The 19,334-nt window shown below is 46.5% G+C and overlaps 1 protein-coding gene across 2 annotated transcripts in view; it reads right to left on the bottom strand.

The window, feature by feature from the left end:
- The window catches only part of AHCYL2 (adenosylhomocysteinase like 2), a 99,109-nt gene that overhangs the window by 5,770 nt on the left and 74,005 nt on the right, over positions 1-19,334 (bottom strand). For both annotated transcript variants that reach the window (XM_081022906.1, XM_081022907.1), the window contains 8 exons: positions 16,168-16,274; positions 15,143-15,259; positions 11,850-11,913; positions 7,123-7,211; positions 6,056-6,126; positions 5,699-5,793; positions 2,192-2,290; positions 1,584-1,652 (listed from right to left, as the gene is read on the bottom strand). In XM_081022906.1, the coding sequence (XP_080879032.1) occupies positions 1,584-1,652; positions 2,192-2,290; positions 5,699-5,793; positions 6,056-6,126; positions 7,123-7,211; positions 11,850-11,913; positions 15,143-15,259; positions 16,168-16,274 (711 nt within the window). The remainder of the gene's footprint in view (positions 1-1,583; positions 1,653-2,191; positions 2,291-5,698; positions 5,794-6,055; positions 6,127-7,122; positions 7,212-11,849; positions 11,914-15,142; positions 15,260-16,167; positions 16,275-19,334) is intronic.

The raw sequence follows: 19,334 nt of genomic DNA, 5'->3' as shown, positions 1-19,334 counted from the left end.
TGGCAAACAAACGAGAAGAGAGACCAGTTTAAGCTGCATCTCTGGCCACAGAACAGATCTACCCAACAATGGCTGCTCAAGTCGACCGGAACACCTAGTAGAGAGAACTAGAAGGGACCAGAAATGCCACCAGCCCAGGATTCTATTCCATGGCGGCTCACAAGCACCAACTGTTTCCATTCCTGATCCTTCCCTGCACAGGAACCAACTCTTAGGGGGCAAGGTCCCTTCACCCCCCAATAAAATATATGAGGGGGTTGGGCCCCTCCCAAAGTTGATGAGCATCGCCATGCAAATGGTGTGTGCCTGTGCTGCTTTTGATCAAATAGGTGGGGTAGGGCTTACCTGCGCCCCCCCCCCAATATTTTATTCAAATTGGCACCCCTGCTTCCCGTAAGATGGACATTGAAGGACAGGAGTCAGGGGAAGAAGGCACTTCAGCTGTTTCACACAAAGCCAGCCAGATCACAGGTTAAAATCAGGAAGGATGGCCCAGTGCTAAAACGAGCAGCTGTTCTGACTGTGGGTGAATGAGGCATCCCTTGTTCGCTCCAGACACAGCTATCAGCTAAACACACTGAATACGAAAGGAATCCAACCTCTGCTTTCTCACCCCGAGGAATTTTGCTGGGTCACAGATCTGCTCCACTCAGTATCATCTTGAACTGCGGGAGTCCTTGATAGCCCAGTGCAAGAGAACAGGGTGAGTGGGGGCAGAGCGTAGATATTTCAAAATGCGGGGGGGGGGGGGGTGGAACAGCAAGAACCCCTTGTCTAGAATGAGTCACAACTGAGGAATGGCAACAGAACTCCTGAAATACCCTTTGAAGGGAGTTCTTCTATGACCTAGCACTGTATACTCACTTAAACATTCTTTAAGTATCAATGACTTCCCTTCTTCTCTTTCATTTTGCATACTATAAATCCCTGCATATTTTACATAAACCAAACCATTCGGTATTCCATTATGTGTGAATTAAGTTTCTTGCTGCTGAAGGTGCGAGGCAGGGATGGGGAATCTGGGGTCCTCCATATGTTGTGGGGCTCAAACTCCCATCACCCGTGATCTCTGGCCACGCTTGCTATGAGACCATGGGTTGGCAAACTAAGGCCCGGGGGCTGGATCCGGCCCAATTGCCTTCTAAATCCGGCCCACGGAGGGTCCGGGAATCAGCGTGTTTTTACATGAGTAGAATGTGTCCTTTTATTTAAAATGCATCTCTGGGTTATTTGCGGGTCATGGGAATTCGTTCATTTCCCTCACCCATAAATATAGTCCGGACCTCACAAGGTCTGAAGGACAGTGGACCGGCCCCCTGCTGAAAAAGTTTGCTGACCCCTGTGTGAGACCCTCATCCTCACTCAGTGCCCTTCCCTCTTGAACTGCAGGAGTTGAGAGGTGCAAAACAACAAACTGTTGTTTGGGCTGCCTTTCTGGGTGCCAAACACACACTGAGAAGGACATCTGACCTTTTTCAGGGGAAACCCCTGTGTCACCATTATGAAAAAGAACTGAAATAGATGGCCTCTTGGCTGATCCAGTATGTTAGTTTATTGAAAACTGCCCCGCAAATCCCACTCACCTGGGTAGTCGCTGTTATTGACAGCACAAAGGTTGGAACTGTGGAGCAGCTCAGGTTCAGCAAGCGCCCCTGAAAGACAAAAATGCATCATTCCTGCATCCAACGCTGGCTTCTCCACGGGCAGACTGCTCCTGACCTGCAGGGGCTGCCAGCAATTCAGCTCCACCGCCAAACAGCAACAGGAGGAAGTAGCAGGAGCCCCCTCAGAAGGAAGTGAACTTGGACGGCTCTGTCTTTGACTCAGCAAGGCTGTTAGCTCTTGGGAGAAGCTTCTAAAGCAGCGGTTCTCAACCTGTAGGTCCCCCAGATGTTGTTGGACTACAACTCCCATCATCCCTGAGCCCTGAACTTGCTAGCTAGGGGTGATGGGAGTTGTAGTCCAACAACATCTGGGGGCCCACAGGTTGAGAAAGGCTAGCCAAGATGAAGGAGGAGCTCATCTTCTGAACCACAACTGTACACACAGGGAGCTCCCAGCACCCATCCAGCCTTCTTCACCAGCCCGGTGCCCTCCAGATGTTTAGGACTACAAAAAACATCCAAAAACATCTGGAGGGCACAAGTAAACAGCAAAGTTATTTCACCCTGTTTGGAAGGCCCTCCCTTACCTCTGCCAGCAGCACTATCCTCTTCCCATCAGGCCAAATCACATGGTCTACCTGGGACCTCACCCGCTCCCATGTCAGCTCCGGGGTACGCAAGCTGGCCTGGAAGACAACGTTCGAAAAGTCTGAAGCAGAAAGGGCCTTCGGAGTCAGCAGAAATGGTCACTGCACAAAGTCTCACTGCACGGAGTAACTTGTCGTGGGCTGAGCGAGATCTAAGGTTTGCAGGGGGTGAGCACTGGCAGGACAACGCACGCCTTACACTTCGGCGGCCCCGATTCACCAATTCAGCACCGCCAGAGGCAGGAAGTAAGAACTGCTCTGCTGAATCACACCACGGATTTGTCTAGTGCAGCCTCCCCCTTCTTCATCTTTAAAGCAACTGCTCTTGTGGCAACAGATCCCGTAAAACAGTTAGTGAAAAGCCACCTTCAGTCTGCCTGTCTTGAAACTTCTGGCACTGAGCTCATGGGATGACCTGGGTCGTTCTAGCATTGTGAGGGGATAGAAAAAAGTCCTGGGCTTTCTCCATCCCATACGTACCTCTACAAGTCTCTGTTATTACCCCCCTCTTAATCACCTTTGCTCTAGAGAATCCAAATGATTTTACATAAATGAATTGTGACTCACTATTGAATTATGTTGTGGTCAGTGTCATGAATTGTTAGGAGCTGATTACTGAAATTACTCTGAAGTTGTTTTCATCATCATCATCATCATCATTAATTTACCCAATTGTTATGTCTTAATAAAACCCCAATTGTTATGTCTTTATAAAACCCCAATTGTTATGCCACACTGATATCCACCGTGAATCCACTCTGGAGTGCAGAAATGGCAGAAAATGGGTATATAATGAGTATATACTTGACTTATAATGGGTATATACTTGACTTATACAGTGGTACCCCGGGTTAAGTACTTAAGTCGTTCTGGAAGTCCGTTCTTAACCTGAAACTGTTCTTAACCTGAAGCACCACTTTAGCTAATGGAGCCTCCTGCTGCTGCTGCGCCACCGGAGCACGATTTCTGTTCTCAACCTGAAGCAAAGTTCTTAACCCGAGGTAATATTTCTGGGTTAGCAGAGTCTGTAACCTAAAGCGTATGTAACCCGAGGTACCACTGTAACGGGTATATACTTGACTTTCTTGGGGGGGGGGGGAGGCAGTGGGAAAAAACCAGCCCAGAAAAAGGGCACTCCACCCCACTTTTCTGCAACATTTCTGAATGCAAGCCAGCAGCGCAGGCCAGTCCCCCGCCAGCAGTGAGATCGGACTGATGGAAAGAGCGCCTCAGTGGGTGTGTCTGGGGCAACAATATTTTGGGAAGCGCCCATTAGAAAACCAAACCAAACCGTGATTCCAGGCGTTGCAGTGGATTGCAGTTGCTGTGGTGTGGTGAAATGCTGTAAGGGCAAGTGAGGCAGGAAAATGTCGCCTACAATCCTGTCCCCTAAATTAGAGAGGTGCATGGGCACATCCAGACTCTGAAAAGGACAATGACAAAACCAGGAGCCTACTTGTCAGAGGGCTCCGATTACCCAGCTCCTCCGCTGACACTGACACACAGAGAGGCCTGGGCTGAAGGAACGTCAGTGTTTAGCAGCTGTTTACTGCAGGGGTTGCTTAGCAGCGAAATACTAGCTGGCATGCCAGCAGATGTCCTGACAGATGAGTGAGCGAGCTCCACTGCTTATCTCCCTGCCCTCCCGCCCAAAAAAACTTGGACAAGGCTGGTGTTTGCCTGGTTCCAAAAGAACAAATGTCAGCCCTCCCTATTGTGTTGTTTTGGAAAGCCGGGGGGGGGGGGGAGAGCTGTTCAGCACTCCCATCTGCCCCTACCGGTGAGACGAAGGGTCGAAAAGGCACTCAATGAGAGCCTGGAAGAAGCACGGGCAAGCGTCCTCAAGGGTGCTTTCACAAAGAGCGTTCTGAACGACCCACTTTGCTGGTTTAAAGGCTGACGTTTACTTTTTATTACAGCAGCCGAGTGGCACAGTCACAGGAGCCTCCGCAAACCTTGTGCCCTCCAGAGGCTGCTGGGGTCCAGCTCCTACCAGCCCCAGCCATCACGGCCAATTGTCAGGGGTGGTGGGGATTCTGGAGAGGGCACCAGCTTGGGGAAGACTAACTAATAGTCGTGACTTAGGGCCCTTGTACCTACAGGACCGCCTCTCCTGGTCTGCCCCGCAGAGGACCTTAATGTCCATGAACAACTATAGTTTAGAGGTCCCAGGCCCTATGGAAGTCAGACTATCCTCCACCAGGGCCAGGGCCTTTTCAGTGATGGCTCCGACTTGGTGGAATGCTCTGTCCCATGAGACCAGGGCCCTGCAGGATTTAACCTCCTTCCGTCGGGCCTGTAAGACAGAGCTATTCCGCCTGGCCTTTGATCTGAATTCAGCCTGATCTTCTATTTCCTTTCTCTTCCTTCCCCCCTCCCCTTTTATGAAGATCACCCGCTCCGAGACCCCACAGCTAATTCTCCCCTGGCCTCCTCGCTGGCCCATATAGGACTAATTCAGCCAGCTAGCCCTGGGGATTATCTAATGCTTATTAGATGGATTTCCCCTAAATTGATTTCTGAACTTTGAATTTTATTGTTATTCGTGTTTTTATACTGTATTTTACGCTGCTTTTACAATTAAGTGTCTTAAATTTGTTGTTGGCCGCCCTGAGCCCAGTTTTTGAACCAGGAAGGGCGGGGTATAAATAAAAATTTATTATTAATATTATTATTATTATTATTTCTGTCCAGGCCCAGGATACAAGTTCACACACAGCCATTAAACTCCCTAGGTGGAGGTTGTGTAGCCTCTCTCTCTCAGCCTAACCTAATTCACAGGGTTGCCAAGAAGAAGGGGGGAAACCTGGTACTCTGAGCTCCTTGAACAGAATGAAAATGTAATAAAACCAGGCATAAAGTTCTGTTCATTATTAAGCCAACCCATGTGTTTTCCTAGTTCAGAAGATGACATGCCCTCAGGAGGATAACCCCCACACAAGTGTTTCTTTGGAGCAGAACACAGGTATCTAGAAATATCTACTGGCAGGATGGCAATCTTTCAGGCTTCACAGAGCTCAGAGAGCCAGCGTGGTGTAGTGGTTAGGAGCGGTGGACTCGTAATCTGGGGAACCGGGTTCGCGTCTCCGCTCCTCCACATGCAGCTGCTGGGTGACCTTGGGCCAGTCACACTTCTCTGAAGTCTCTCAGCCCCACTCACCTCACAGAGTGTTTGTTGTGGGGAGGAAGGGAATGGAGAGTGTCAGCCGCTTTGAGACTCCTTAGGGTAGTGATAAAGCGGGATATCAAATCCAAACTCCTCTTCTTCTTCTATTGCCTATAGAAAAGCTGCTCTAGCACTCCCCTGAATTTGGATCCAGCTCTGCTAGAAAAGACCCAGAACCCTCCTTCGTTTCCCATAATGCACTGCATTGCAGGTAGAGCAGGGAAGACCATCCCTAAAGCCCTTTACTAGAGACTGGGGAAAAAAGGAAGCCCAGCTCTTACCACGTCAATTTCAGTGTTGGAATGCCCCATGTTACAAACAATGCAACTGTTCTTCATTCTGTCAAGATGTTCTCTGGTCACTACGTTTTTGTTACCTACAAACACACACACAAAGAAACAAGATTTACAGAATGGAGTGCTTACTCTAAACCCCACCCTGGCTTTCTAAGAACGACTAGCACACACTGGGAGCATCTTGTTGCACAAACCCTGGTTGAAATGGAAGGAGCTGGGCCCAGCCCACCCTTCCGGGACACGGCCAGCTATGGATTTCCTTCTACCGTTCCATTAGGAAGACTGCCAAAGGGGGTCGCGCTACCATTTGCACAACGAAACCCCACTGCGACGCAAGCGTACCTGTGCAAGTGATAACAATGTCGACTTGCCGAATCACTTCGTTCAGTTTCACAAGACGGAAGCCGTCCATGCTGTGAGAAATAAGCAGAGAGAGACCCCTAAAACCAAAGCCCAGCAGAAAATACCCCCATCTGAAAACCGGCCTGTGGAACACCCTCCCATCGGATGTCAGAGAGATAAAACAACTATCTGATGTTTAGAAGACATCTGAAGGCAGCCTTGTTTAGGGAAGTTTTTAATGACAGATGTTTTATTGTATTTTTAATCTTTGTTGGAAGCCGCCCAGAGTGGCTGGGAAAGCCCAGCCAGATGGGCGGGGTAATACTACTACTACTACTACTACTACTAACAACAACAACAACAACAACAACAACAAGTTGTGAAGCTCCTGCTCTGCTGAAGAATGCTCTGCTGATGTTGAGCACCCCAGGACCACCCAGGATAGGGGTAGTGGGGAGAGAGTGGCAATTTCGTTTAGAGAAGGGGTAGGCAACCTAAGGCCTGGGGGCCGGATGCAGCCCAATTGACTTCTCAATTCGGCCCACGGATGGTCTGGGAATCAGTGTGTTTTTACATGAGTAGAATGTGTCCTTTTATTTCAAATGCGGGTGATGAAGTCGGTGCTGCGTGTTATTTCCAGCGAAGGTATTATTGGTCATTTATTTCTGTTCTCTCCCCTCCCCCAAAAAAGCAAAGCAACTTTTGCTACCCCCAGCAAAAAGCTCCAAAATGTTGGACAGCAGCTCCCCCCCCCCCCAACTCTGGGCACTTTGCAATAAATAAGTGGGTTTTGGTTTGCAGTTTGGGCACTCGGTCTCTAAAAGGTTCGCCACCACTGCTTTAGAGTTACAAACTCCTTCAAAACTGGAAACTTTGGGAGCCTCCTAGCAGCTTCACTCTGATCCACGTGGTTCTCTTAACTCCTTCCCGCTGCCCCACCCTTCCAAAGTTGGCCACTGATGAATGGATGGCAATGGGAAGGGCCAGCGGCATTCAGTAAAGCAAGGGATCAAATCCGGTGCTGACTGAGGACCCTGCCCCCATTCCTCCGCAGCTTCAGCTCTTACCAGGCTTGCAGGGCACAAATGGGGTCGATCTCTGTCACGTACACAATGGAGCCCATGGCCTTCAGGGCGGCGCAGCAGCCCTTGCCCACCTGCAGCGGGAGAGCAGAGCGTCAGGAAAGAGGCACAGAGGACTCAACGCTGCAAGAGCTGGGGGAAAACAACAATGCAGCTCTACATTTCTGGGTCCTGTGGCGGGAGAAGCCCGAGGGAGGAGGGCCGGAAGATGTACTTTCAGCGCAATTAACCCAACAGCACCAAGCATTTGCGGGTGGGGAGCTTAAGCATACGGTAACTAGACACTAGGCCCAAGTGGGCATCCGCACGCAACAGCAGAAAAATGCTTCTGTCCAAGAGAGAGGAAAGCCCAGGAGTGTCTAGGTACAATAAAAGCATGTCCAGTTATATACAGCGGTACCTCTGGTTGTGAACGGGATCCGTTCCAGAGGCCCGTTCGCAACCTGAAAAGAGCACAACCTGAAGCACTGTATCTGCACATGTGTGTGGCGCGATTTGGCGCTTATGCGCATGCACGAAGCATGATTTAGCATTTCTGCGCATGCGACAAAACCGGAAGTAACCCTTTCCGGTACTTCTGGGTCACTGCGGGACACAACCTGAAAAGACGTAACCTGAGGCATCCGTAACATGAGGTATGACTGTACAAGAACCCAAGCAAGAAAGATGTTTTCCTGTAGGACAGGTAAGAACTATTCAAATTGGGGGACTTCCGGGTTAGCGCCATCGGCGAATGGCGGAGTTCCTCCGACCGGAGGAACTGGCTCCGTGGAAACTGGGTCTTCCCGCCGCGGCGAAGGTGGGGACCCGCTAGAAATCCCAGGCGGAGGAAGCCTGGGAACGTGGGGTTCGGCAGGGCACCAGGAGCGCCCCCCCTACTCACGGGGAACACCATTTCGGGGTTCCGGAGTGAAGTGGGGTGAGCGGCGCGGTGCTGCGAACTGATTGCTACTTTCACGGAGTGAAGCCGCATAGCCATCGCCGGAGAGCGCTGACTTTTTCCTGTGGACAATTGGATTTAAAACAAGTACCCGTGAGTAGAAACGGAAAATTGGATCAAGAAATATCTTAATTTGGCACCGAAGCGGGAAGGTTCAAAACAGGAAGTCCGCCTTCCGCTTTTTGTACATAGACTAAAGCAAAAACCTTGTAAGCTAAAGCCTGGAAAGTCGTTAAAAAAGTCTAAATTTCCTTCATTTATAACTACTGAAACCCCCTTGGAAGCAGGAGAAAAGGGGGGGGGACTTTGCTTAACGCCTGCAGGAGAGGGAGTGAAGAAAGATAAGTTTCCACCGTCTCTAACCTGGGAATGGGGTGTCAGAGACAGAAATTGTTGGAGAGGTTTATTGACTGTGAATGGAATACTTTGACAAATAGCTAAAGAAGAGAAATAAACTGATTCCAATGTTGCCTTTTGCATTCTAAAGAAACAAAATATCTGAAAAATGAAAGTAATTTTCCTTTGTTGGACTTGCCTTAAAAAGATGGATACAAATAGAAATTGCCTCCTCTAGAGGGAGCTTGCTAAATTGTTGCTGCAGTCTATTTGAGGACTCTACAGCTGTGAGATTAAGATCGTGGGACCAGTCCTTTTGAAGTTGACTAAATATGAGCTGGGAGGAAGTTTTGGTGCTTGCTTTATGCAAGACAAGTGCTTTGTTGGAACAGATGCATGAGAAGGTGGATTTGATGAATGAGAAAATGGATTTGATGACTGTTGTGGTCAATAACTGTGGACAAACAGGGAATATTGATACAGAAACCATTCAGGGACCAAATCAGGAACCTGTATTGATTGGGCAAGTGCAGAAGATAATGGAGGAGGTTGCGGTTGCACCTCAAATAATACAAATGGAGAGACCCGAGGCCCTACAGGAGCATAAGCCGCTGTTTTTGAAGATTGAAGTTGGAGTGGGCCAGGGGGAGTCTGGAGCTGAGGAGGTTCTTAACTTTGGAGAGACTTTGAAATATGCTCTTAAATATTTTTTGGATTACATGGATGACTGTGGGGAGTGGGACTGTGGGGAATGGGCTGGTTTGATGAAGGGAGACGGAGATAATTTTGGGTTGGAACCTCCCAGAGACCTACTCCTCAATGAGAAAGGAAATAAATTAAGAAAGAGACCAACAAAAGATAAGGAAAAGTGCAGGTATAAATAAGAAGAAGAAGATCTGCAGAAGGGACATGGAAGAGACTTAAGGGCCTCGGACATAAGATTACCAGGTTGATGGACTAGATGGAATGGACAGTAAGGACTGACATGACCCGAGACCAGGAAGAAGAGACGTTGGATGAAGATTGGAAGAAAATTTATAAATAAAAAATTTTATTTAGGGAATTAGCCTAAAATTAATGAATATTAGGGAAAATGTTGGAATGAAACTATATGGCTCTAGTAGAAATGATATCAGGAGTTATGTATAATTGAGCATTAAGTTTCAAGCTCTAAGGTATTTTATGGTAAGATAAGGTTAAATAAATTAAGGTAATTTGAATAACAGAATATGGGGAAAAGATGGAAAGGATTTCTTGAGTTAATTAATAGGTTAAATTGTTAAGATAAATTATTTAATAAAAATTGAGAAAGATGGAAAGAATTTGCTGAAATAACTAATTAAACTAGAATACAAAAAGGGAGGTGTGAGGAGGTCAATGAAACAAGCAAATGGAAGTTAAAGATATGTAATATGGGATTTGTGTCTTTTTTTTCTTCTTTTTTTATCTTTTTGCTGTATTGTTGTATTGGTTTTTATGTTTTGTTTTTTTCTTCTTTTCTATGTACTGTAGTGTTGTTTTTTGTTTTTTGTTTTTTTCCTGTAATTCTGAAACTATCAATAAATATTATTTTTTTAAAAAAAAAAGAACTATTCAAATTAGGGTATTCTATCTCACACAGACCCCTGGACTTCCCAAGATGAACAACGGTTCCACAACCCTGCAGCGTAGCAAGAGTGGCTTTCAAAGGGAATTTCTGCATGGGGACTGCAGGAAAGGGATGTCCCTTGGGAGCTGCTTATTCCATGAACCTGAAGTCAATGGACATGCAGATGCTGCAAATTATATGTAGGTGGTGCAAAAAACATAAACATGGACACGTGAAATCTTCTTTTTCCTCCTGGGATTACAGAAGGTTCCCATGCAGACGTGCCAGTTCAGTGAGTGTGCCATTGCTCCCCCGTAATCAGTTCTGTCCAGTAACAGCCAATCAGTGTTAGCGTTTCAGTCTCCTGTGTTATCTCACTTCCCATCCACCCCGCAGAGAATGCAAAGGCGTTTGGCTGACCCGAGGACCCCTGTCTGTGCAACGCAAGATGGAGAGATGCAGCCACCTTGAGCTCTCAGAGATCAGAGGCCACCACTAAGCCAACCTGGTGCTTGCTCTGCAGGTGCCTCAAAATGCACACAGGCCAGTTCTGCGCGCTAACACCAACATCCCATATGTTAAGTCCTTAACAATTTGAATAAAGATGAAAAACAGGGGTGGCACTAATGCTATGGGATGCACTTCCTGAAATATGAAAGGCTTAATCTGTATTGGCATTCCGCCGGCTTTTGAAGATGCACCTGTTTATGCAAGTAGACCCTTGATCTCTCCACCTGTGTCCCCCATTACTATGTTGTTTTATTGCATGCTTTAACTGTGGATGTTTATATTTTAATGCTCGTGTAATTGGTTTCTAGGGACGCGGGTGGCGCTGTGGGTTAAACCACTGAGCCTAGGACTTGCTGATAAGAAGGTCAGCAGTTTGAATTCCCACGACGGGGTGAGCTCCCATTGCTCGGTCCCTGCTCCTGCCCACCTAGAAGTTCAAAAGCACCACAAAATGCAAGTAGATAAATAGGTACCACTGCGGCGGGAAGCTAAGCAACAGCGTTTCCGTGCACTGTTCTGGTTCGCCAGAAGCGGCTTAGTCATGCTGGCCACATGACCCGGAAGCTGTACGCCGGCTCCCTCAGCCAATAAAGCGAGATGAGCGTCGCAACCCCAGAGTTGGCCACGACTGGACCTAATGGTCAGGGGTCCCTTTACCTTAATTGGTTTCTAGTCTTGCAAACCATTTAGAAGCCTATTTTGGCATCAAGCGGCATATAAAACAACAACACCATGGGGGTTTAAAAAAGGCTTCTGGGAAATACAAGGGCTCTAGTGCATCTCCAGTGGAAGGGAGCCCCACAGTTCTGGGTTCAGCCACTCAGAATGCCTGTCAGCATGGAGACTCTCTCTCCAGGAAGGGCCTTCATTCATCTTGAAAGAGATTAAAAAATGACTGAGGGAAGAAAGCAACTTCCATGACTGCTTTCTGTATCACACAGTGTCATGCAAAAAGCCACAGGAAGCCTGCAGGGAGAACCCACAAGATAACCTGACACCCGACCCGGATGTAAAAATAATGCAGAGTGGAAGGCTTGTCTTGACATTGGGCTAAAACTGTTGTGTGCTGCAAGTTTCCAGGGGTCCAACAGGAGGTTGTGGGTGGAAAGAGGGAGATCAACACAGCAGCAGCTGAACTCTGTGGAGTTCAGAAGTCCAAGGCACGAATGCTTTTCTAAGTCCTTTCGCAAACCATTATCTAGAGGTGCCCTTAGATATCCAGAGGGAAGTCTTGGAGAAATCATCCCTAGAACTGGAGAAGGAGCTATGATGCCACCCACAAGCTTCACCTAGAGCACAAGCACAGCTTGCTCCAAGGGGGAAACATCCGAGTCTTACCTCTCCGTAGCCACAGACTACGACTTGCTTTCCTCCAAACATCATATCGGTTGTCCTTTTAAGGCTGAGGAAAAAGGAGAGGGTTGCAAAGTTAATCTTGAGAAATTCTGTTATGTACGGGATTTCAGGCTCAAGGGCACAGCGGTTTTGGATTTGTGAATAATGGCCCTTGTGTATATTGCTCAACAGTGACGCAACATCAGTGAAATGAACTAGGAGCTATACAAATTACAGAGCAGTACCACTCTTGCCAAGGGGGCTTGCAACGTAGGGACCACATGTGTAGGCTATTGCAATCATGTGCGAAGACACTCTGTACACATGCGAAGAGGCTGCACCACATCCTTTGGGAGCCCTGGAAGCGTAATCACTGTACATTATCTGCACATGGGGATTCCTGCAAATTCTTACACACAAAGCCTATTTCACAGGTATCTGGGAATCTGCAAAGCGATCCTGTGGTTTGAAAAGGAAGCCAGGAACAGGCGAAAGATTGGAAATTATCAATGAATGACAGGGAGTGAGATGGGGGAGAGTCAATCAGTGATAAAGGTAACAACAAGCAAAACAGTAAAAGCCAGGCTGTCTCTTGCAAAGCAGCTAAATGTGGAGGCTCAATGTAACTGCAGATCCTACGTATCTAAGCACATCAACAGCAACCAACTGCCTTTAGGAAGATTTTAATTCCTTCCTATTCTTTTAATGCTGCTTTTTCTTTGGTTTATGATTCTTTGCTTCTGCGTGTCCCTTTCAAGCCTCCAAAAGGATACCCCTTAGATGCTGAGAACCGTTGGCCCTTGCGATATCCCAGCTTTTGCCGGGGGCTCTGTTGGGAAGCACAAAGCGGTGGTTTCCAGGTGAAGGAAGCCATGCTGTTCTGCACATGGAAACTCTCCCTCTCAGCATATCTCCTTCCCTACTTGGCATCTCTGCAACTGTGCCCTACATTGTAGTCTATTTTTAGCAGATAAGTAAAATAGGTTAGCGGTGTAGGGAGTGTGGAACTTCAATTTTCCACTGAATATAGACGGCAGTCTCGAGGGATAGGACTGCAGTTCTGCTCCTGTTTCTCGTGGCCCATTTTACAAGGCCCAAGCTAGCTGCCTAGCTGATTTAAATATTTCAACTGCTTCCATACGATTCTGCCAAGCAGCAGAAACAAGAGCGAGCCGATGATAATTTCCTCTACTGGAATCAAATTTGCATGAAAGCATATTGGTAGAATTAGGAAGCAGCAATTTGCCTGCATTTCAATAAATGGAGAAGCCAATTCGCGAATTGGGGGTCGGGGCTTTAACAGCAACTTTCCGCAGCATGCCCACTATAGCCTTGTTCTCACTGAGGGAGGTCAAGCTGTGCCTATCACATGACTGAATGCCAGAAAAACCCATTCACCACACAGGGAAAGCGAGTGCAGGGAGAAAGCCAGAATAGAACCCTTCTCCCTCATATGCTGATTTTCCATGTGCAGGGAGATGTTATGTTCAGTCATGTGTTCCCCCACCTGGCACTCTGGAAGCGTAAAATCTTTGGCAAAGGCGACCATCCTCAGTGAGTCAGGCCCACCCATGTCTCGCAGTGAGCATCAATGTTACCAGCAGGGAGAGATGTGTTCAGACAGACTGGGGTATGCACTGAGAAACAGCAGCTGGCTGCAAATCCTCCTCAAACACTGAGACGGCCGTGCCTCAATGCAAAGCAGCCCTGAAGCAGAGAGACAGGCCTAAGGAAGGCCGATAGAATTCACAGCCAGTCACAGGGCCTATGGGCATCGACTCCGCAGGCCTCTAAGCCCATGTTGAGCAGGATTGCAGGAGAGCCCAAGAGACACTCTAAATCCCACCTCCCTTTTGTATGCATCGGATCGTGCAAGAGCTTCCTTGCCACGGACGTCTAATGCCCCTGGGAAATGAAAATATGGGTTTGGGGAAACAATGCTAAATGTAGCTAATCAAAAGGTAAAGGTAAAGGTACCCCTACCCGTACGGGCCAGTCGTGTCCAACTCTAGGGTTGTGCGCCCATCTCACTTAAGAGGCCGGGGGCCAGCGCTGTCCGGAGACACTTCCGGGTCACGTGGCCAGCGTGACGAAGCTGCTCTGGCGAGCCAGCACCAGCGCAGCACACAGAAACGCCGTTTACCTTCCCGCTATAAAGTGGTACCTATTTATCTACTTGCACTTAGGGGTGCTTTCGAACTACTAGGTGGGCAGGAGCAGGGACCGAACGACGGGAGCTCACCCCGCCGCGGGGATTCGAACCGCTGACCATGCGATCAGCAAGTCCTAGGCGCTGAGGTTTTACCCACAGCGCCACCCGCGTCCCTTTGTAGCTAATGCTAAATGCTAAATTCATCGTGCTAAATGCTAATGCTAAATGCTAAATTCATCATGGGATGAATTGTCTATAGTGTTCCTTTAGCAAGAGGAAAAGAACAGGACAACAAGCTAGATGCCTTTGTTTCATGGTAGGGCAGTGGGCGGGGGGGTGAGGGAGAAAGGGATAACATCCCCCACACTTTTCCTCTCGTAGTTATCAACTTGGATGAACATAGCAACGTAAGAGATGGAAAAGAACATGCCGGGTCGAGTTGTCTTGTAATAAAAGCTTCAACCCACCAGGCTATGGAATGAGAACTGCAATTACCACGTCAGCAACATCCTGCTCTTAATTCCCTCTTAGTCTTCTGGGTTTAGGCGCTAGCGGCCAGCTTATTCCTGAAGCTACTGAGGAGTTTGGTGGCTCTGTGACATTTAGGGGAGGAAAGCTCCGCCACGTGGTGTCTGTTCTTTTGCCATTCTCCCACAGTGAAACGTTCTTGTGACGGGATTTGTACCGAACATCGAGAGAGGCCTTTTTAAAAAAACAAAACAATGCACTATATCTGGAATAAACAAACCCAAACTGCACCCGTCTCCTGGCAAGACTATGCGGTTTGGAAACATGGAAATCACATTCACTGGAAAGCTTCAGCATAGGAGAATGGGAGTTACCACCCCAGCTTTTTTCCTGCCATAAAAGTGAGATGTTTTATCTATTTATAAGAATATTTGTATACTGCTGTTCATAAACAGTATCACAGCAACCATACAGATCCACAATAAAAGCCATGTACAAATTGAAAACCAGAGATTAACTATTGCAGAAATATATTTTCTTAATTGCCTGTGTGAGTTCTGTGGCAGCTATTTTGGACGGTTGGGCATAGTTACACCTTTGCAGCTGCTTCTCTGCAGACCCTTGTGAGAAGACCTCATTCTCCTCTCTGTGTTCATTTAAACAGAAAGATACGTACCCATCTAAAATGGATTCCCGGCAGCAATAGAGGTTGTCAAACTTCTGCTTGGTGACAGAGTCGTTGACATTCATAGCTGGGACGCACAGCTTGCCTGCCTTTGATAGCTGATACAATCTAGGGTGAGAGGGGAGGGGAAAGAATGAAAGGATAAAAGCCAAGGTTTCCTGCAATTTCCCTGGCTGCTCTTCTGCCTTCTGTTCACCTACACAATTGACTGACCAGCACCGGGTGCTCCTAGTTAAGGGTTTATTGTGAAATCATTGCTTACTTCAACTCGCCTGTGGGAACAACTCAGAGGCCATGAAAGAAGGAAGGTTAACACAGGAAGATGTAAAGGAACTATTGGAAATTCAAGGCAGTAGAGATCTAAGATAATCAGAGCCCCCCCAGAGCCCCCCCAAACTTGAAGAATGGGAAGTCCCAATAAAAATTTATAATTTGGCAGAATATTTGGACTATATGATATGTATTTGTATAATTTGGAATATTTAATGTGATTTGATTGGATTGTTAAAATGGAAAATTTAATAAAAATATTTTTTTTAAAAAAAGAGTTTATTGTGAAATCAGCACTACGCATGCCTGCAAGGGTTTTTTGTTTGTTTGTTTTTGCAAGGTCCACATGATGCTATCATTAAAATGCCAGCCCACCCATTTTTTTACACTTAATCCAGATTTCCCCTTAATGTGGAAAGTCTGATAAGTAAAAGTTACTTTTTAATACATCTGCCCTCACAACACTTTCTGAGTTTTGTCTGGGAGGCAGTGTGTGTGTGATTCAAACTGTTGGGTTTTTGAAACTGGGGAAGTCAGATCCAAATTCTCTTTCAGTTATGAAATGTACTAGGTGACCACAGGCTATTATTGCCATGGGTTACTGGCATGTCAAGGTGCTACTCTGAATTCCTTTGGAGGACAGACCGAAGAGTAATAAAATTAAGGAAGCTGTTTCTCTCCAAACAGGGGCACTGGTGAAATAGGATGCAGTTCCCACCTCACCCAAAGCATGTGAGAGTTGTTACCTGTGGACCCCAGTGACACTCTCCTCTACGATCCCCTTGATCTTCTTAAACATGTTGGGGTACTTCTTGTAGATCCAGTGTGTGAGATCCCCACCATCGTCTAAGATCTGAAACACCAAATGTGTTATTACTACCACATTCCTTTGCTACAGACCCAGCAGTTGGCATTCTGCACATGTGGTGGGTAAAAGGTTTTCCCCACTGGTGGATGTAGATATTCTTTGGAGAGAGTAAGGAAAGACATATTATCGAAGGTGACATTGCTCTGTACGTCTGAGAGTCCGACAGTGATCTGCCAGCAGGATTCGGCTGGCATGCATGTCTTTGGTATGGGAAAGCTAAAATGTATAAGAGCTTTTTGAATCATGTGATCAGGAAGAATTTGTATAGCGTCTGGGAGAAATATAAGAACCGGATGGAAAGGGAAATATTCCTAGGGCTGCTGCCAATGGAAGCTATTACAATCAAGAGAATCAATATGGACAGATGGTGGGCAACTTATAGAGACTTACTGGACTTCTCAAGGAAGAAATAAGGAGCCAAGTAACAGATCTGTTACAGTACCACCAATTGTATGGTATGTTTAAACCAGTGGTGTCCAAACTTTTTTCAAAGAGGGCCAGATTTGATGAAGTGAGGGCCGACCAAAGGGCCAAACAAAGTTGGTGACCTTTTTTTTAGGATTGAAGTTGTTGAGCTTTTTTATGATTTAAGTTGTTGGGGTTTTTTACGTATTTCCCCCCCCCCCCAGGAAATAAACTGCCACAGGGGCCAGATTAAACTGACCAGCAGGCCACATTACGCCCCCGAAACGGACTTTGGACATGCCTGGTTTAAACTATATAAGAAAAATGGACTTCTGGACCATAAAGATCACAATTTGAAAGAGATTTATTAGTGAATAATGAAGAACTATTGTATAAGCTATTATTGGAGTGCGAAACAAAAGATGAACTGGTAAAAGCATCAATGACTTGCTGGGCATCAGACAAAGGGCATAAAATAGAATTTGACCTCTGGGAGAAACTGTGGAAGAAAAGATTTGAAATTTACTGCATGCTACACTTTGAAGGAGAATTATATGAAAATGATTCATGGATGGTATTTAACACCGAGTAGATTAGCTAAAATGTATAAATTTGAATCTGATCTGTGCTGGAGATGTATGGAAACAGAAGGAACTTTTTTCATATGTGGCGGGCATGCAAAAAAGTTAAAAGAACATTGGGAAATGAGAGATAATGAGATGAAAAAAATTGTTTAAAACAACACACACCCCTCCCAAAAAAACCACAAGAGGCATTCCTGTTAGGATAGTTCAGAAGCAGGTACCCAGGTGTCAGAACAAGTTATTTAAGTATGCAACAAAAGTGGCTCGGATTTTGTAAGCCAGAAAATGGAGGTTTAATGAGGTCCCTATTTAGGAGGATTGCAGCTTAAGATGATAGAATATGCAGAGTTAGCAGGTCTAGAAGTGGAATAATAGGGCAAGAAAAACAGGTATTTAAAGAGGAGTGGGGAATTTTTTGCTGAGTATGGGAAAAAATTGTACACAATGACAATGCTGGCAGTATTAAGGTAAATTCAACAGTAAAACATATTTAAAAGGGTGCAAAAGGGGGGGGGCTGATTTAGATGGATATACAAGAATATGCAGGAATTATGGGTAAATTAAAAGCACCTTGGAAGCGGAAGGAGGGAAGTCGTTGAATGGGTGGGTATAATGAAAGATGTTAATGTGGAAATGTAAAACCTGAAAAGTAAAATAAAAATTATTTTGACATGTTGACATCCAGATTATGTCAAAAGAGACAGAAATTCTAGGTACCTCAAATGACATGTACCTTGGAACTGCTGGTCACAGAATGAAGCCAGAGTCTATCATTGGTTACTAACTATGAAGGCTATGTTCTCCACTGTCGAGTCACTGAGCTGGGAATCGCAGGTGGCTGGGTGATTTAGCAATATATCATCCAAAACCAATTTGAAGTCCTTATTTTGGGGGGGGGGGGCGGAGCAGAGACATCACCTTGCTAACAAAGGTCCGTATAGTAAAAGCTATGGTTTTCCCAGTAGTGATGTATGGAAGTGAGAGCTGGACCATAAAGAAGGCTGATCGCCGAAGAATGGATGCTTTTGAATTCTGGTGCTGGAGGAGACTCTGGAGAGTCCCATGGACTGCAAGAAGATCAGACCTATGCATTCTGAAGGAAATCAGCCCTGAGTGCTTACTGGAAGGACAGATCCTGAAGCTGAGACTCCAATACTTTGGCCACCTCATGAGAAGAGAAGACTCCCTGGAAAAGACCTTGATGTTGGGAAAGATGGAGGGTACAAGGAGAAGGGGAAGACAGAGGACGAGATGGTTGGACAGTGTTCTCGAAGCTACCAGCATGAGTTTGCCCAAACTGTGGGAAGCAGGAGTGCCTGGCGTGCTCGGGTCCAGAGGGTCACGAAGAGTCGGACATGACTAAACGACTAAACAACAACAACATTGTGATAATCAGTTTCAGAATTTTTGGCCCGGCAATAGATCATTAAACATGGTGTGTGTGTGTGTGTGTGTGTGAGAGAGAGAGAGAGAGAGAGAGAGAGAGAGAGAGAGAAAAACCATGAAGCCAGCCAATGTTTCTCTTGATTCTCCAGCCTTTGTTAACTCTGCTGGCTCAGCTTTCTCCTGCCTCATGCATGGGGCAGCAAACCACAAGAACAGGCAGTGGCAAAAATCACAATACGGGAAAACTCTGAAGCCAGCCAATGCCTCTACATAGCTCCATCCTTATTTCAGACATCGTGATATATCAGTATGTTTAGTTGGTGATATATCACGATGTTGAAAACCAGGCAAGGGAGAGAGCAGCAGCCGCTGGTTCCCAGTCCTTTGCTCAAAGCACACCCCCTCCAAAATCATCCGATTAGTGGCCTGGAGAGACGTTTGCAATACAATGCTCATTCCTCCTTCCCAATCAGGGGTTGTGCTTGTTAATCTTCACTTAATTAAGAAGGTTGCATAATCTTTTTTTCTCTCCCTCCTCTTTTATGTGCACAAATAGGCCAGAACAGCAAAATTTGGCAAGCTTCCCTCGCACCCTTATGAAGAGAAAGAACAAGGACTGCAGCCAAAACATGACTCGTTCCTGTGGAGAAGAACGGGGTGCCCTTTTGCC

The sequence above is a fragment of the Podarcis pityusensis genome (genome assembly GCF_964106645.2).
Source record: "Podarcis pityusensis genome assembly, chromosome: 10".
Classification (NCBI taxonomy): domain Eukaryota; kingdom Metazoa; phylum Chordata; class Lepidosauria; order Squamata; family Lacertidae; genus Podarcis; species Podarcis pityusensis.
This window is presented reverse-complemented; position numbering and strand designations above follow the sequence as displayed.